Source organism: Balaenoptera acutorostrata, chromosome 17, assembly GCF_949987535.1.
Source record: "Balaenoptera acutorostrata chromosome 17, mBalAcu1.1, whole genome shotgun sequence".
NCBI lineage: Eukaryota > Metazoa > Chordata > Mammalia > Artiodactyla > Balaenopteridae > Balaenoptera > Balaenoptera acutorostrata.
In genome coordinates, this window is record NC_080080.1 from 4,778,084 (window position 1) to 4,796,627 (window position 18,544).

An 18,544-nucleotide genomic window follows, 5' to 3' on the forward strand; every position below is an offset into this window, starting at 1 on the left:
AATTAATTAATTTATGGCTGTGTTGGATCCTTGTTTCTGTGCGAGGGCTTTCTCTAGTTGCGGCAAGTGGGGGCCACTCTTCATTGGGGTGCGCGGGCCTCTCACTGTCGCGGCCTCTCTTGTTGCGGAGCACAGGCTCCAGACGCGCAGGCTCAGTAATTGTGGCGCACGGGCCCAGCTGCTCTGCGGCATGTGGGATCCTCCCAGACCAGGGCTCGAACCCGTGTACCCTGCATTGGCAGGCAGACTCGCAACCACTGCGCCACCAGGGAAGCCCCTCTGCAGTGTTTTAAGGACTGAGACTGAGTGGGGTGGTGAGAAAGAGGGGAGATGCAGTGGCTGCGGTTTAACGTGAAAACGAAGTGAAGCACAGAGTGGCTCTGTTTGCTGCCCCTCCACTGGCCTTTTACTGGAAATGCCTTGAAGTTGAAATTGAGCTTCGGGTTCTCACCTTGACCGGCTCCGATGCGTTCGGCAGGACCGGGGAGCGCCTCGATGGGTCACGCATTAGGGAAATAGGTTTTAAGCACTCTTTCTGGGTCTGGCTTTTCCAGGCTCATCAGCTTGAAATTCCGTCCTGCAGAATTTATAGCGGTTGGCTCCTAGGATCTGCTGCATTTTAACGTGGTATGCGGAATCCGGTGTCTTTAGAAATGTTGCCCCGGACGGCACCCTTGCAGAGCTGAGATGCAGCTAAGGCCTCGTTAATCCCTTGTGCTCTTATTCTTGGGAGCTGGCCGAGCATGGCCCTAGTAGCTGCAGTGAAGTTGTGCTCTGAACCCCAGCGATGGTAGTCTGGTCCTCAAGGCGTCTTGGGGGCAGAAAGAAGAGGGGCTTTGAAAGGAGACTTAGGTACCAATCACCACTTGCCAGCTAGGAGAGATCAAATCTCCTCTTACTCCCCCCGCCCCCCTCTTATTCTCTCCCCTCTCCAAGATCATGCCAGCTGCTACCTATTTAGAACCTTCTAGTTCCCCCAGAACCTGCTCAACTGCAAGGAATTGCAAGTAATTCTCTCCTATCCTCCTCCTAGGTAGCTTGTACTGTCCCCTTACACATGGTAGTAAACTGAGGCTGCTTACCAAAAGTACACACCACTAGAATATTCTGGAGTCACAAAGGGGCTCCAGGTTAGAGACTTTCTGATCCTTTTCCTTGTCTGCCCTATGGGGCAAGAACTTTTATCACAACATTCTTCTTGGACAGAATCAGACGACTTACATAAAATATGCAGCACCAAGAATACAGTAGATGCTCAGTAAAAGTCAGTTGCTTTTCCTTCCTCCAAATCTCTGATATCTAGGTGATTTCATATCCTCAGAAAATCCATCCTGCCTTGAGTCTCCCTGTCAATTTGTTTCTCATCCTAGACTGGGAATATTTTAATTTTGTACCCTTTCATCTTTCCTATCCAACCTTCTTCTTATCGGCCCAGGGTCTCTTGGCTTGGAAAATCAACAACCTGTCACGTTGGGTTCAGCATCTGCTTGGCGATAGCACCCACTACCCCTGCTTCCCCTGCTCAGTAGAAAACACATTTGTCCTTGCAGTCCAGGCACCTTAGATCTTTAGAGGCTACGTTTATACTAACAATGATAGAACCGTCTTCATTCATTATTATTAATTGTCTCTTACATTTATGAACTTTTTACTACATGTTGGGAACTGTGCAAAGTGCTCTATGTGGCAGATTTATTTAATCTCCCCATTGTCTATCAGAGTTATATGCCATTACCAGTCCTCCTGTTACAGATGAGGAAACTGAGGATGAGATAGGTTCAGTTGACTTGCTCAAGGTCACACAAGTAGAGAGTGGAGGAGTGGGGATTCTTGCTCTGTTGACCGTGAAGCATGTGCTCGTAGCTGGGGTGCTAGTGCCTCCAGGTGCTGACGGGTAAGGAAGGGCAGGGAACTAGCCCAGCTTTACAATTAGTGTATCTGGGTCTGAGTCCCAGTTCTTGGAGGTGTGAGCTGTGTGACATCCTGTAAGTTACTTCATCTCTCTGTGTCTTTCCTATAATAGGAACCCCTGGGTGATGGTGTCCCGTGGACACGTCATGGTCCCGTTGGTCAGATACCCTTGTCCATCTACGTCAGTGCTGTTTGAGTTCCAGTTGTAGAAGCCCAGGCTCTCTGTGTTTGGCTGATGTGATCTCAGGCTGTTCATTTCCCTCTTGTTTTTTAGGTAATGAACCAAAGAGATCATGTCTGAAGTACAAGGAACGGTTGAGTTTTCTGTAGAGCTACATAAATTTTATAATGTGGATCTCTTTCAGAGAGGGTGAGTATGCTTTCACTATTTGTATTTGTTTACATATTTGTTTTGTTTTGTTTTTTTCTCTGGCAGATCTTGGTGGTGAAGACAGGTCATAGGAAATTTTGGGTTAATGAGGAAAGAATTTGTATTATTTTTCCTGCCAAGTGGAAAATCCAAACTTTTAGTGCATTTGAAAATAAGCCATAAATTGACAAAGACCAGAAAATGCTAATTTCTCTCATCCTCCGGCACCTCTTCCTACTTGCTCTTTCCATTAAATCTGTCAGTCAGTGTTAAAGGAAAGTGAATTTATTGGAAATGAGGCTTGCCTGGGTAGCTCTGATAAAAAAGGTGTCTGTAGGATCAATATTTCTAGGGGCCATCTCCCCAAACCACATATCATAAAACCCGTACCCAGAGCTCTCAAAAACTGAGAATTTACAATGTCTCTTTTTTTTTTTTTTTTTTTTGCAATGTCTCTTTTAAATACACAATTAAAATATAGCTGCTCCTACTTTTTCAGGATGTACTCTGAATTTGGCATTTTACGTGCATGATCTCACTAAGTCCCACACTGAGATGAAATCACCAGTTCATCCGAGCCCAACACTAAGTAGATTAAGATATGTGAGCTTACATATGGATTTGTAACCATAATTATTAATAATGTACCTCATCTGAACTGTATATTGACCATCAGATATTGACTAAAGCCTGTATGAAATCGTCTTCGTTAACAAGACATTTCAAAATGTCACATCCAGAACACAAAGAGAGCCCTGTGCAGGCGGTAAGGGAGGTTGAAAATGAATATGGAAATCATGAATTATTCGATAAGCCTGTGGTCCTCTTCTCTTCTTTCCAGATCTATGTGGTTTGGGGAAGCATCTCGTTTAGCTGCATTCACTGCTAAAGTCTAATGTTGAATTAGTCTGAATTAAAACCAGACCATTGAATCACTGTTCTGTGTGTGTGTGTGTGTGTGTGTGTGTGTGTGTGTGTGTGTATATGTATGTATGTATGTATATTAACATGCATAATATATTATATATAATTTTTATTATTGTATATTACTGTATATATATTACCACTGTATATATAATATATTATATATGTTATGTATATAATTTTATTACTGTGTATGTATATATTACAAACGTTATGTGTTCCATCAATACATAAAGTAATTATTTTTAAAACATGAATTATCACATTTCTTATCTCATCTTTTAAAATACCTTTTCTTGTGTTTATAATGCATACTATATACAAGTAGTACTGTACATGTATATGATTTATAAATAAATATACATATATTGGGGTTGCATGCCCAAAAATGTTTTTACTGGTAAACATGCAAATCATTAACCGTTGGAGACCACTGGTCCATCTAGCAGGGCAAGGAGAACTCTCACAACTTTCTTCTAGCTCTTAATGCTACTATTTCATGGTGTCAAGGAGTGTGGAAATCTAGGCACACACTTTGATGTGGATGAGGGCATAACTGTATCATCAAACTTGCTTGAGGGTGGGTTTCATTTTAGCTACATCCATGAACAGGCTAGGGCATCTTTTGGCTGAAGGCGATTAGACCTCTCGGGGGTGGAGGGAGTGCTAGGATCTCTAAGGTCCCATCTGCAATAAGACCTTGAAGTGAATGCTCCCCAGCCCCGTGGATTCTGCCTGCAGGGAGCTGTGGGCAGGCTGGGCATGATGCCAGCCAGGATTCTGCATCTGCCAGGGGAGTTTCTGACAGGCGTGGTCCCTGATGCTCAAGGGCCAAGGAATTTTCCGCTCTGAATCCTACAGGAGCCATGAGGACAGCGAAATGTAATTACTTTCTTAGCAAGCTCTCCGTGGGGATGTGGTAGCTGCAGTCCAGACCTAGTAGGCAAGGTGGGGGCCTGGGTGAAAGGAAGTGGATGATCTCCTGATGTCATTAAAGAGAAGGAAGGTGGGGTTTGGGGAAGCTGGCCCGTTTTGGGGGGCTGTGAGGATATATGATTAAATGTGTGCTCCGTACTGTCCTAGGGATGGTAGAGATCAGAGCTGGGGCTTGCAAAGGAAGGAGAGTGCCCTGCTTTGGATTGCGTTTGACTGTGGTCATCCAAGTTCCACCTGGTTTCTCCAGTTAATGAGTAATGCCTATGGGCCTCTTTTACAAATGTGCCAGCTTAGTTACCCCATCTGCCCAGATAGACACCCCTTCTTGATTTGTTGTGAGATGTTGTGTTGGAACCGCATGGATACAGAACCGAGAATATTGAATGAGGATTTGCCCTGATCAGGGAGTTACTTGCTTACAGCACATTTATATTTGTCAATAGTTTTTCTAGTCCCAGAATGCATACTGCTTTTTGGTGATGTTTGCTTTGAACAGTCAACTTGCATTTAGGCAAAGTCTATGTTGACTGAGGTGAATTCTCAAAGGAAAAGCATCTCCTGAAACCAGTCAAAAGCATCATGAATTGTCACCCCTGTACTTGGCAGTGAGACTCACCCTGATAAAAAGGCAGGGGCAGGGAGGCACTTGGGAGCCTGGCTTTGGGGTCAGACCTGACTTTGAAGCTAAGCTCCGCCACTTATAAGCTCTGAGAACATGTCCCTTTAAAACCAGTTATCACTCTGAAATGGTGATGACAAAGTCTATCTTGTGGGGTAATCTTAATGGTTATGGCACTAGTTGCATTAATTAATATATGCAGAGCAGCTAGCATGGAACCTGGTATCTAGTAGATGCTATCTAAATTGTCACTTCTCTAGTAAATCCTGGCTTCCAATCCGTCCTTAACACTATTAGCGGAGTTATTACCCCAAAGGGTTGTTGAGACCATCTTGTTTCCCTGTTTAAAAATCCTTCTGCTTCTCACTCCTCAGCCCAGCGCTCAGAGACTGAACGGTTTGAACTTAAACTTCTTCTGTCCTACTGTCTGTACTCAGACCATTCTTGACCCTCCTCCCCAATATCTGCCTTGAAAATTCTACCCTCTGCAAGTTCCCGCTCAAATATAACCTCCTCTGCAAACCACTTCTGTATATTGATTGATGTTCGCCTACTGTACTCAGCCCAGTTTTTATGAATCCCTCCTCGCCCTGTTTCTAAAGCATACCTCATGTGTTTTATTCTGTCATCCACTCACACATGCATGACCGCAGACACTAGTAAGCATACGTTATTGGGTTAGGCTCCAGAAGGATGAAGATAAAAGCTATTCTGCATTCAAAGTGTTTACCAGCTGATGAGGGAGATGGATACATACATAGCAGATGACCATGGTGTGTGATATGGTCTATAACAAAGACAGGTTCGGGTGCTGTGCTGTGAAACAGAAGCAGGAAGCCAGCCTGTGGGCAGAGTCAGAGAAGATGTCCTGGTAGGAGATAAGCTGTCATTTGAAAGCTGGGCGGGCGTTGGCTGAGCGGAGGACCTGGAAGGGCAGGACCAGAAGAGCTCAGCGGTGTCAGGAAGCAGAGCCGACCTGAAAGACCAAAGTGCAGTGAAGAGTAGGAATGGAGAAGTGGATGGGGGTAAGAGGGTTATAGAATTCATCCCAGCCTATCTTTTACTGGACGTGTGATTATAGAGATACTAATGTCAACTGCCACAAACTTTCTTACATTGCCGTGGGGGGAGGGCTGGGCTGCAAAAGGGAATGATTAGTGATGTCATGCGTGGCTTTATCTTCTTCTCAGCTGGATCCGAGCTCCTTCAGGCTAAGGACTCCATCTTACGTGACTTCATATGGCCAGTGCCCAGCATAGAGCCTGGTGCACCCTGACAGATCAAGAGCAGCTTAGGTACGGGGTCACATGGATCTCCATTAAATGATAGTCATAAAGATAAAACAGTCCCTAATTCCTAGTGTACTATTTAAATCAGTGCGACTCAGAGTGTGGGCCATGGGCCAGCAGCATCAACATTGCCTGGGGGCTGATTAGAGATGCAAGGTCTCCGGACCTGTCTCAGATGTGCTGAGTCAGAATCTCTGGTTGTGAAGCTCAGGAAACTAATTTTTTAACATGTTCTCCAGGTGATTCTGGTTGAAAAGCACAGGAAGCACTGTTGAAACAGTTTCTGTGAAAATATCAACCTAGGCTGTGTACTAGAATCATCCGGAGAACTGGAAAAGCCACCCTCCAGACAAATTTATTTAAAAATAAAACAATTCTGGGCTGGGACCCAGGCAGCAGCACTTTCTAAAGTTCCCCAGGTAACCCCAAGGTTGAGAATGACTGGATTAGAACTAAGTGCATATACATCAGCCTGTTGTTGATAACCACTTTATCATTAAGAAAAGGAGACATAAATCTCTTCTTTCATAATACGGTTGTGACATCTCCTCTTCCCCAGTAGGAGACTGGATCTTAACACATGCCTTTGCACATGCCTTCTGCCCAGGAACCTATAGAGATGCCACCCTAACTTTCTAGCATGGGTTCTGGGAGCCAGAAAGCAAAAGGGAAGCTATTATTTCATTTACAATAATTTTCTCAGAAGGAGATGCTTAAGTGAACAATTAATTATAAAACCCATTGCCTGGATACGTGTAAGTCATTAATATATTAATAATTCATACTTGCTTATGAGAGCCTGAACCTTCATTTCTAACAGTGTTAGCTGAAAGGGAGCTAACATTTGTCCTTGAAAATGAATTCAGATTTCATTTTCAGTCTTAATTCAGACAAGGCTCTGAATCAAAGTGATTTTCTTTCTGAGTGAAGGTTTTCATTGTTTGATGTTCAGATTCACCTCCTGTCTTTCCTCCACCCCTTCTCTACAAGGTCATTTAGAAGATTTTCCCTACCCAGAGGTTTTAGATGATTTTACGTATAAATTCTGTCCTGCCCACAGAATAGTTGCACAAAAAAGAACTATAATCAATATGATTGTGGAAGATCTTATGTGGAAGGTCCAACGCTCGTAGAAATGTTAGGATTGAAATCCCCTTAGAACAGACTCACCTGCCTTGTTTCTACCAGAGTGAAAATGGTTGGCTCCGAAGTCAAGTGATTCCTGAAAGAAAATCCCATCTTTTTTTTTTAACATCTTTATTGGAGTATAATTGCTTTACAATGGTGTGTTAGTTTCTGCTTTATAACAAAGTGAATCAGTTATACATATACATATGTTCCCATATCTCTTCCCTCTTGCATCTCCCTCCCTCCCACCCTCCCTATCCCACCCCTGTAGGTGGTCACAAAGCACAGAACTGATCTCCCTGTGCTATGCGGTTGCTTCCCACTAGCTATCTATTTTACGTTTGGTAGTGTATATATGTCCATGCCACTCTCTCACCCTGTCACATCTTACCCTTCCCCCTCCCCATATCCTCAAGTCCATTCTCTAGTAGGTCTGTGTCTTTATTCCCGTCTTGCCACTAGGCTCTTCATGACCTTTTTTTTTTTCCCTTAGATTCCATATATATGTGTTAGCATACTGTATTTGTTTTTCTCTTTCTGACTTACTTCACTCTGTATGACAGACTCTAACTCCATCCACCTCATTACAAATACCTCCATTTCGTTTCTTTTTATGGCTGAGTAATATTCCATTGTATATATGTGCCACATCTTCTTTATCCATTCATCTGATGATGGACACTTAGGTTGCTTCCGTGTCCTGGCTATTGTAAATAGAGCTGCAGTGAACATTTTGGTACATGACTTTTTTTGAATTATGGTTTTCTCAGGGTATATGCCCAGTTGTGTTTATGCCCTGACATCCCCACTGTGGCCTGATGCCCAGCGACAGCTAAGCTCCCTGGGAAATTAGCTAACCAGCCCTGATGTACCTTAATAGACTCAGAAATACAATTATCTTTGCTTGCCAGAGAGCAATTCATTGATTTGTCTGGTTCTGTCAGAAACAATCCTTTTCTTCACTTCTCTTATTAAAATATGTTGCGATCCTTTTCATTCATTCCTACCCTTTTGAAAGGGAGTGGGGGTTATACATGGTTTGATTTGGGATTTTTATCACTTGCAGCCAAGGGTTCCATCTAGCACAAGGCGGGTAGATAGGTTCAGTGATCTTTAAGAGTCTTTCTGTGAAATTCCATGATTATTATTTTCATAAAAATTTGATCTCTCTTTCCCCATAAAATGGCATTTTTCCCCCCACGATAAGTTTTTTATTTTAAATATCTGTTTAAGTAATACTGAGGGTAAACAAGAATATAATTGTTATAAATGTGGCTTGTTTGGTAAAACTGCTATTTAAGAACCAGTAATATACTGACACTAATAAAGGGATTTATGTCCCTCAAATATTTGTCTCAATATGTCCTTCTTTGAAGCAGTTTAACTCTCACCATCTTTAGAAGCCTCCGTTCAGATATTTTTACTTTGCTAGGTTTTACTTCTTGGCTACATATTCAGGCATATAGGCCTCTTTGGGAAACATCAGTACTCAAGGTGTGTGTGTGTGTGTGTGTGTGTGTTTGTGTGTGTGTGTGTGTGTATCATCAGACCTCAGAAATATGGAACGCTTCACGAATTTGCGTGTCATCCTTGTGCAGGGACCATGCTATCTTCTCTGTATAGTTCCAGTTTTAGTATATATGCTGCCAAAGCGAGCACTAAAACGGCATTTTAAATAATTATTCCTATGGAGAGTGAACAGGCGTCAGTTACCCAAGGGCTTATGTAGGTGGACCTTCTGGATTATTTTTCTAGCAAATCCACATTCCTGTTAACAATTACCCTGTCCCATTTTTTTTTTTTCCTTTTTTTTTCCCTTTGTATCTGTGACTTCATAAGCCTGCTGCTTTAAGCCTTTTATCCTCTTAACCCCTGGCTGAGGACATGCTCAGCAGATCTGTAAAGAAAAGCCCCTTCCAGGGGGCTGAGAGTTGGCCTGCAGAGATTAAAATGTCTCTGGTGAGCTCAGAACCACCCACAGGGCCTAATAACCTCCTGGAGGAATAAAGGCGGAACAGAAAGCCGCTGAATAGTGTGGTCCTTTCTGGTTTCGTGGTCGCAGTGGTCCTTGCTCAGGCCTCTCAAGGAGAACGGCAGGGCACGTGGTCATGGACATGGTGTAGAGGGAAGAGCAGAGACCCAGATCTGGTCTAAGAGACAGAGACCTTGGATCTATTTCCGCGTCTTCTGCAACTAGCCGGCTACCCGCGGGCGAGTTACTTTCTCGGTTTCCTTACTTGTTTTGCAGGATCTCTATTAGAAGTCATGAGGTGATATTTGTAAAGCATCTAGTTAGAGAGCCAGGCCTGGTGGTGCTGCCAAAGTGGGCTAAGCCCTCTCTGGCCTTTCTGTCCCATTGATTACAACGCAAACTCTGCACCAGATGTTCCTCAGCTGGCCAGTGCCAGGGCTGGAGCAGACCACTGGCCTGGTCGGACTCTGGACTGGGTGATCCTTTTTATATTTTAAGCAGTTATTTAGATTCATCACTACTAATCTCCCAGGAAGAGGTCTCCTCGCCAGTGGGAAACTTAATGGACTCCATGCTGATTTGTATTGGCCTCAATGGGGGAAATTCTGCTTTCTGTTCTTTATCTCGTTTTTGGAATCTATAAAGTGAAAATGCCACAGTTCTTTTCTTCTGCCTTTATTGAGATGTAATTGACATATAATATTGTATAAGTTTAAGGTGTATGTGTGATGATTTCATATATGTATATATTGTGAAAGGATTACAATACGGTTAGTTCAGACATCCCTCAGCTCAGATAGTTACCATTTTGTGTGTGTTTTTGTGTGTGTGTGTGTGTGTGAGATCATTTAAGATCTACTCTCTTACTAGCTTTCCAATACACAGTACATATCTGAAGAAATAGCAGCTTTAGGGAAACTCGTGAGATACTATAGTCAATAGAGGTATACTGAACTAAAGGATGTTTCTTTTCTAGAAGGGTCTTTGAGTGGATCTTGGGTCAGAGTAGAAGATATAAGAGAGTGAAGTCCTTAACTGCTCTGGTTCCATTCCCAACTATTGTCAAATGTTGCTCAAAAGCAATTTTAAATGCATTTCATCGTTTTCTCATTTTAAACTTTCAATAGCTGTCATACAGAGTGAAATCAGAAAGAGAAAAACAAATATCGTATATTAATGCATATATGTGGAATCTGAAAAAATTGGTATAGACGATCTTATTTACAAAGCAGAAATAGAGACACAGACGTAGAGAACAAACGCATGAACTGGGAGATTGGGATTGACATATATACACTATTGATGCTATGTATAAAATAGATAACTAATGAAAACCTACAGTATAGCACAGGGAACTCTACTCAGTGCTCTGTGGTGACCTAAATGGGAAGGAAATCCAAAAAAGAGGGAATATATGTATATGTATAGCTGATTCACTTTGCTGTACAGTAGAAACTAACACAGCATTGTAAAGCAACTATACTCCAATAAAAATTAAAAAAATAAACTTTCAATAGCACACACATACAAAGTAGTTTTGCCTAGTGAAAGAATTATGGTGACATTTTCATCCTTGTACTTTCCCTTATTTTTCACAATATACATATCACTTTTGTAATCAGAACCCTCTCTCTCTGTCTCTCACTCTCTCTTTCTCTTTCTGTTTCTACCTGTATCTCTCTTTCTCTCCTTTTACACTAGGTAGACAGTATTTCATATGCACATGTGTTTTGCTTTACAAAAATGTATTAGTTTGTTCTCTATTTTCTCTCTTTCCAGGTTGTGAACATTTTTCATCACCCTCTATGTCCCTTTAAAACATGCTTAATAGCTGCAAAGAGTTCCATCATAGGACTCCATCATAATTTATTTAACCAGTGCTCAATTTGGGGGCATTTTGCTTCTTTTATTTTTTTTACAGATTAAAATGCTTTTCATTATTTACAGTTGTCATGACATTTTTGTTCTTGAATGATTAGGAAACACTCCACTCTTGATAATATAGACAGGACACCCTGAAAATGAAGGACTTTTCCCACGTGTCTTCCTTCTAAGCCCCTGGTGATATTGATGAAGATGAACACTCACCAAGCTCTTTTATCATCCAACAGGGTGAGGGAGGAAATGATCGTCACCCTAACCGTCCTCGTTTAATCTCAAATCTCTGTTCCATCTCGTCTTAGACTTCTGCAGAAGGCGTTTTACAAAGCTCAGAGGAATTAAACACTGATTAAGAATCTTCGTGGCATCAGGCAGGGAATCTCCACCTTTTGAGTAGAGGAGCATTTGTGAACAGTGGGAATCTAAAAATCTCCCACGTCACTGATGTCTGGGTCTCCATGGCCTCACAGATCCCAGGAATTGGCACTCAGGTCACTGCAAGTTACTTTTTGGGAAAAGAAAAGACATGCGTGGAAGGCTGGTTCTTTGCTGCTCTTCCTAAAAATAGGCAGAACTTTGCTTTCATCGGCATGCTGTGCTCCCAGAAAGGGTGAAATTCTATGCTCGCTCTGAAAAAAATCTCTTTAATGTCATTGCATGAAACTTTTATGTCTCAACCCACTAGAATCAACCAGAATTTATTTGGAGTAGAAAATTATAAAATTCTCTATTATTACAAATAGCCTCACGTAACCCCACAATTCTACAAGGGATGTAGTATTATCCCTAAATCATAGAGGAAGCAGAGCCTGACATGGGTTCCAAGTCTGGCTCAGTTTTGCACATTGTGCAGGTGGCCAGGTGGGGGGTTTCTTGCGGGGATGCTTGCACCCCAGATTCCACGCATTTGCTTTCTACTTCACGAGGCACGTTTTGTTTGGCTTGGGCAGACAGGGGTGTTCAGATGTTACGATGACCGCCCCTACCTCCAACTTCTTTAAACGCTTGCACTTCTGCAAACAACACAACTACAGAGCATGACTTTCCCTCCTGCTCAAACTTCCTTTCCTGGCTGCCTGGCACCTATCTGGATGTTTTCCTTGAATAATCAGGGGATGATGTACTGGGAATTGAATCCTTCCAGCCAAAGACTGACAGACCCCAGAGGCATTTGCTTAAGCAAATCTATTCACACTTCTTTGACAAAAGATCTTTCCATAAATAGAATCCTCGGAGAAGATCTCTTGCCGCCCCCCCCCCCCTTTCTACCCATTAAAGCTTTCTCTACTGTCATCTTTCTCAAGAAGGAATATGTGGCATCTCTCCCATGCAACTCTTGCGCAAATCGCCCCTTATAAAACAGACCCAGGGTCGTCTCTTGTTCTTTTATTTATTTCCTCATTAATTTACCCATTCTGGAGACTTTGAGCTCTTGCTCTTGTCGGGTCTGTCCTAGGAATTCTGGGCAGAACGTTGAGAAAGAGCCATGAACTCAGGTTGTTTCCAACGTGCCATGGGAGAAAGAGATGTAAGTCAATAAAGTGATGTCAGAAATGAAACAATAAAGCACGGACAAGGTACTAAGGTGCTGAGGGAGGACAGGGAAGCCGTCCCCTCACTCAGGAGGCGTCACGACAGGTTACCCAGAAGACGGGGGTTCTACTAGTCAGGTGAAGGCTGGAGGGGACTCTCAGTCATTGAGAACAGCATGTGCAAAGGCCTGGGGGTGATAGAGATCATGGCATCCCTGGGGAATGCCACACTGCTGAAGAGTGCTCCCTAGAGGTGGTGTTTTTGATAGAGTGGGAGAGGCGGGATTGCACCTTGTTGATCAAGGAGAGCTAAGAAACCATTTAAGGGAATTTCTTGACGATTTGTGTTGTAACAATGATGCTTGGGAAGCAAAGAGGATGGCAAGTGGGGTGGGGAAAAATAATGACAGTGGTGAGGACAGCTCAGACGGAGAATAGTTGAAAAATCTTGAAGCAGTGGAATGGGAAGAATTGGTGCTTTAATGTAATGTTACGGGGGAGAGAAGTCATAGTGATAGTCAGTTGCCCCCTTGGGTGAATTAGTACATAAAGTCGAGGAGGAGGAGGACCAGGCGGCCAGAGATGATGTGAGTCTAGAGGTCCGGAGGCAATGGGGTATCTGAGTCCAGAGACCAGGTAGGAATCAGGGCTGGGATTCGTCTGCTCATGGGCATGATTGAGCCTGGATGAAATCATTCAGTGACTTGTGACACTCTGTGAGCTCAGACTGTGTGCCAGGACCTTTACCGTATCAGCTCACTTGATGCTATTGACAGCCCTATGAGCCAGGTATCATTACGTTCATTTTACAGATGGGTAAACTGACGCTCCAGGACGCCTGGCTATCCCAGGGCAGAGTCAAGGTTTGAATTCATGGCTGTTTGCCTCCAAAGCCGGTATTATCAACACTGTTTTTTATTCTGTTGGCGAGACCAGACTCCAAGAGAAAAATCACAATTTAAGCACAATTGAAGGTGGAGAGGACAGGCGAAAGTGTTGGGAAGGTGCCAGCAACATCGGAAGAGAAAGAAAATCACAGTAAGAGAAGAGATGGGAGAGCCTGAAGGGGGAGCATCCCCAGGGTCAGACGTTGCAGACGGATCAAAGAGTAGGAGGACCCAAAAGGATCTTGGATTTGGCCTCGGGTGGGCACTTTGTCAGAGCTGTTTGTGTGTATGGTGAGAGCCTGGTATGCAAGTTTGGATGTGAATTGGTCCCGCAGAGGGAAACCTCCCAGATGCTGGGGAGAGCTGACACATAAAGAGGGTTTGCTATCCAATGTGATCAAGCTGACGTTGAGCTGATGGGCACAGTTGTCTGCCACTTGATGGCCTCTCAGAGCTGATGCTTCTGGGGTGGGGGAGGGATACAGAGAAGGGTCCTGCCTGGCGGGGGGCAGGGGGCGGGGGGGTGGGGAGGAGGTGGAAATGCAGACCAAGGCGTTTGAACTTTCTCCTCTAAGGATGTTACAGGAAGGGTGAGTATGAAATGTTTTAAGTGGGGGAGGATCAGATTTGGGTTAGAACACCCTTTGGCTTAAGCATGGAGAATGCAGGCACTGCCTGACAGGTAGGTGGCACTCACACATTTGAATTCCTAGTCGTTGGGTGAGGTTACTTATCTGAACCAGGTCCTGATGATGAAGGAGACGTTTACTGAGCAGTGTGACAAAGGCGTTTCTCATCACACTGCAAATCCTATCGATTGGTAGTTTCTGAAGTTTGTATAAAGCTCAAATCCCACCACTGATTTCTCTCTTCAGATGACTTAGTGAGCTCCAGACCCATAAGAAACAGTAATGAAATGGAACCAATGTCCTTTATTTGTAGCTGGGAAAGTTGCTAATACTCTCACAGAGCAGGGTATTGAAAAAACAGATTGAGCAATAAGGATTAGGCATAGGCATAGATGCCAAAATTGGATTTCTTCCGGTCTCTGTCTGCCCCAACTGAGATAAATCTTTAGACTCAAGTGTTTAGAGACAGGGGAGGGAGAGGGAAGGAGAAAAGATGAATAGATACCTTGGATCCAGGAGGGGCCCAGGATTTATAGGCTGAGCTGTACTTACTGAATACAAAGAATAAATGGCAGATAGAAGACTGTGCATGGCTCTTGATATTTATTGTCTATTATTAAAATACATTCCTTTCAGTATTTCAGTTTTTAACCAGTCAATTTGGCAGTGCTTTTCTACACTCACTTCCTGGGTCACCCGGTCCCATGGATTTAAATACCACCTATGAGCCACTGGCTTCCCAGTTTATGTCATCAGTTTCTCCTCTCTTCCATACTTCAGACTTGTCCAGTAGGTGTTTTCCATCCACTGTCATCTTGCTGTCTAAAAGCCGTCTTAAACTTGATCTATCCGAACCAAAAACCTGATCTCCTGCCCTCCCAAACCTCTTCCATCAAACAACCCCATCTCAGTCAACTCCATCCTTCTAGGTGTTGAAGCCAACATCTTAGAGCAATTCGTGACTTCTTTCTCCCTCATACCTCGTGTCCACTTCATCCAGAAATCTTATTGGCTCTATCTTCCAAATTTATGCAGAATATGACATTTCTCACCTCTGTTGCTAATATGCTGGTTCTAGCCACCATCATGTCTGTCCCATCAGGATTTGCACAGTAATCTTCCCCATCTGATGCCCCTGATGCTACCCTTGCTCATCTCTAGCCCCCTTACAACACAGAAGCCAGATGGTCCTTGCAAAGCATAAGTCAGACTGTGATGCTCCTCTGTTCCAACCCTCTGTTCTCCAGTTTACTATGAATAAAGCCAGAATGACTTACTCTTTGCCTCATTGGCTCACCTCCTGCCGTAAGAGTCTCTCTCTTTGTTTTTTTTAATTAATTAATTTTTTATTTAGTTTTGGCTGCGTTGGGTCGTCGTTGCTGCATGCGGGCTTTCTCTAGTTGCGGCGAGCGGGGGCTACTCTTCGTTGCGGTGTGCGGGCTTCTCATTGCGGTGGCTTCTCGTTGCAGAGCACGGGCTCTAGGCATGCGGGCTTCAGTAGTTGTGGCATGTGGACTCAGTAGTGTGGCTCGCGGGCTCTAGAGCACAGGCTCAGTAGTTATGGTGCATGGGCTTAGTTGCTCTGTGGCATGTGGGATCTTCCTGGACCAGGGCTCGAACCCGTGTCCCCTGCATTGGCAGGTGGATTCCTAGCCACTGCGCCACCAGGGAAGCCCTCATAATAGTCTCTTTGTAGATTCTTGATAATGTTGGGCATGGAATCTTTGCACTGGCTGTTCCCGTTTCATGGAATGCTCTCCCATCAACTCTTTCAAGTTTACTTACTATATAAATAAGGATACTGGGTGCAGAGAAAGGGTACTTTGCCTTGCAGTAGGTAGGCAGCTGGGCAGTGGAAGAATCCGCTCAGGATCTCAGATTTCCTGATTCCTAATCAAGACCTTTTTTCTCACAATCAAAAAAAAAAGAAATCCCAAAGTGTGTTCCGTGGAACCTTAGTCCTTAGTGGCAGCCGGCCATAGTCCTCTCTTGGGATTTTCCTGGCAACAGTATTTCTTTACTCGTCATATCACAGATGTGTGCACACGTGCATGCACAAGTATGTGTGTGTGTGCAGGTGTGCACACACGTGGAGTGGGCTGTGTGATACTAGTGCTCTAAAGAACATCCCTTGGAGATTGCCCTTTCCCCCATGCTGTCATCCATTCATCAAAAGGGTAGATTTGCAAAATTGTCCAAACTTGGAGTTAATTGGTGCGGGGGAATGGTGCATTGCTTTGTGTCCTTTTTGTCTGGAAGCCTTCTTCTGAATAATACAGAAATATGAATGTTGATGTAGGTGAAGGAAACAGGTAACATTTATTACCATCTGTTTGTAATGAGAACTTCATGTGGGATTTCTAGTTTATGTCTTTGAGATATCATGTGAATGAGTAAACTTCTTAGATGAGGCCACAGGGAGATTCAGAGGGGTTTGCTCAGTGGCTGGGATTTGGGCTCTGGTGTCAGAGTGTCTGAGTCTGACTCCCGGCCCCAAGCCCTCAGAGCAATATGGTCCTGGACAAATGACTTCATCTCTCCACATCTGAAAAACAGATAATGATAGTATCTGCCTCCTATGGTTTTTGTGAACAAAAAATTACATGTGTGTGTATTGTTCTCGATGATTTTGAGCTATCTAATTATTACTTATCATCATCATCATTATGGTTATTACGCAGTTTGCCTGAGGGAACCCTACTGCTGGTGAGTGTCAATCCAGGATTTAAGCCTGCCTCTGGCTCACTGCGAAGCTGATATAGTCTTGTACGTGCTCTGCATTGCTGGCTCCACTTTGCTCATCTCAGCCTGAAGAAGGGGCCACAAAACTACCTCTCTTGAGAATCTGTCCATTTGTCTATCAACATAACCATCCGTTCATTCCCCCATTCATTCTTCCTCTCATCATGCATATATCAAATAGGTAAAAGGTGGCCCAACCTATGTAAATACTGGGGAATTAAACAAACAAACAGAAAAAGAAACAAAAAAATGAATCAACCTGAGCTTAGTCTTTGAGGTATCCTAGGGACTGAACTAGGCATTTTATCTCCATCATTTCATCTAATTATCCTGGAGAAGCAGATATTATATTTCCCATTTTACACATGGGCAAACAGCCTTTGACAAACAATAAAACAAAATAACTGAAGCCATGTAGGCTGCTAATGGTTCCATTCCAAGTCTGTCTCACCTCCAATCCCATGCTCTTTCTCAGAAGCTACTCTGCTTCCCTTCCACAACCCACATCCGGACCCCTACCTCCAAACATCTTCCTGGGGACTCAAGAAATGAGAAAACTCAGAGATACACCACTCATTCTGTTGGCAGTAATTTCACAAGTTTCATTAGTCCAGACCTTGAGAAGGACCTGCCCAGCTCAAACATCTTGACTTGCATTGTCCTGTCCCGGTGCCAGAGGGAAGCTGGGTGTTGCTGTCTCCTCTCTGCTTTGGTCAGACCTCAGGGACTTTGAATTCCACTCCATGTATCAAATCCAGGACGCCTGGAAGCGTGTTGACAAACCTGAGTACCCTAAGCCTGCAAATGAAGCCCCATCTCTACCCACCAAGGAGTAATTGAACGAATTAGAAAGGATTCAGAATTGTGTGATCACCATTTAGCGATCACTAATGGCCTCCCAGAAAAATGAATTAGATTCATCATTAGTTTCTTCAAAGGCCAGAACTAAGACCCTGGGAGTGAAAGGAAGAAATATTTTGAGTACTTGATGTCAGGAAATGTTTTCTAATGGGAAGGTCTTCCAAGGGCAGGGCTGCTTTGAGCATCATGGGTGTCCTGCCTCTGAAGAAGATGGGGTCAAGATGGTTGAGGGTCTTGGAAAGCTACGTATTTGGTGAGAAGAAGGTGGTGATGTATTCAATCAGAAATCTTCGAACGTTTTAAAAAACCTTTGGCTTCCTTTCCTCAGAGTGAATCTTAAAGAAAAGCCTGATATATAAAAGGAAAAAGTGGAACTGGTTTGGTTGACATTTCACGGGGTGCAGCCTCCGAGGCTGCTCGTCAGACCACGGGGGGCATCGTTGCATCTACTTGAAAACCTTTGGAAAAACAACAGTAAAGGTAGTAACCACTGTATTGGCTGACATTTATTAAACACCGAAACTGGAACTCTTCTAGGCTTTGTATTTATTACCTCATTCACTTCTTCAAACAATCCCATGAAGTCAGGGCTAGGATTCTGTCACGATCATGTAGGTGAAAGAACGGAGGGTCACACAGGTGATAGGCCTCATCTGAGTTGACACTGCTGGGCTCAGGCAGAGCCGGGCTGTATGTTATGACATAGATTGGAGGGTCTCTAAGGTCATGCCAATTCTTACTAGTCTGTGATTCTCCCAGGACTGGTGTGTCTGCGTCAGGTCCCGACTAGCCAACCCCTGGAGACATGTAAGCAGAGCAGATGGTGGGTTGAGGGCTGCTACCTGGATTATCTAAAAAGCAAT

At 43.7% G+C, this 18,544-nt stretch overlaps 1 protein-coding gene and 1 non-coding gene across 2 annotated transcripts in view; one reads left to right on the forward strand and one right to left on the reverse strand.

Moving 5' to 3' along the window:
* The window catches only part of FAM135B (family with sequence similarity 135 member B), a 273,737-nt gene that overhangs the window by 98,269 nt on the left and 156,924 nt on the right, over positions 1-18,544 (forward strand). The window contains exon 2 of the mRNA XM_057532173.1: positions 2,186-2,281. Within this exon, the coding sequence (XP_057388156.1) occupies positions 2,205-2,281 (77 nt within the window). The 5' untranslated portion in view covers positions 2,186-2,204. The remainder of the gene's footprint in view (positions 1-2,185; positions 2,282-18,544) is intronic.
* Positions 8,731-8,836, reverse strand: LOC114238154 (U6 spliceosomal RNA). The gene has a single exon (XR_003623566.2). It is a non-coding gene; the product is annotated as a U6 spliceosomal RNA (small nuclear RNA).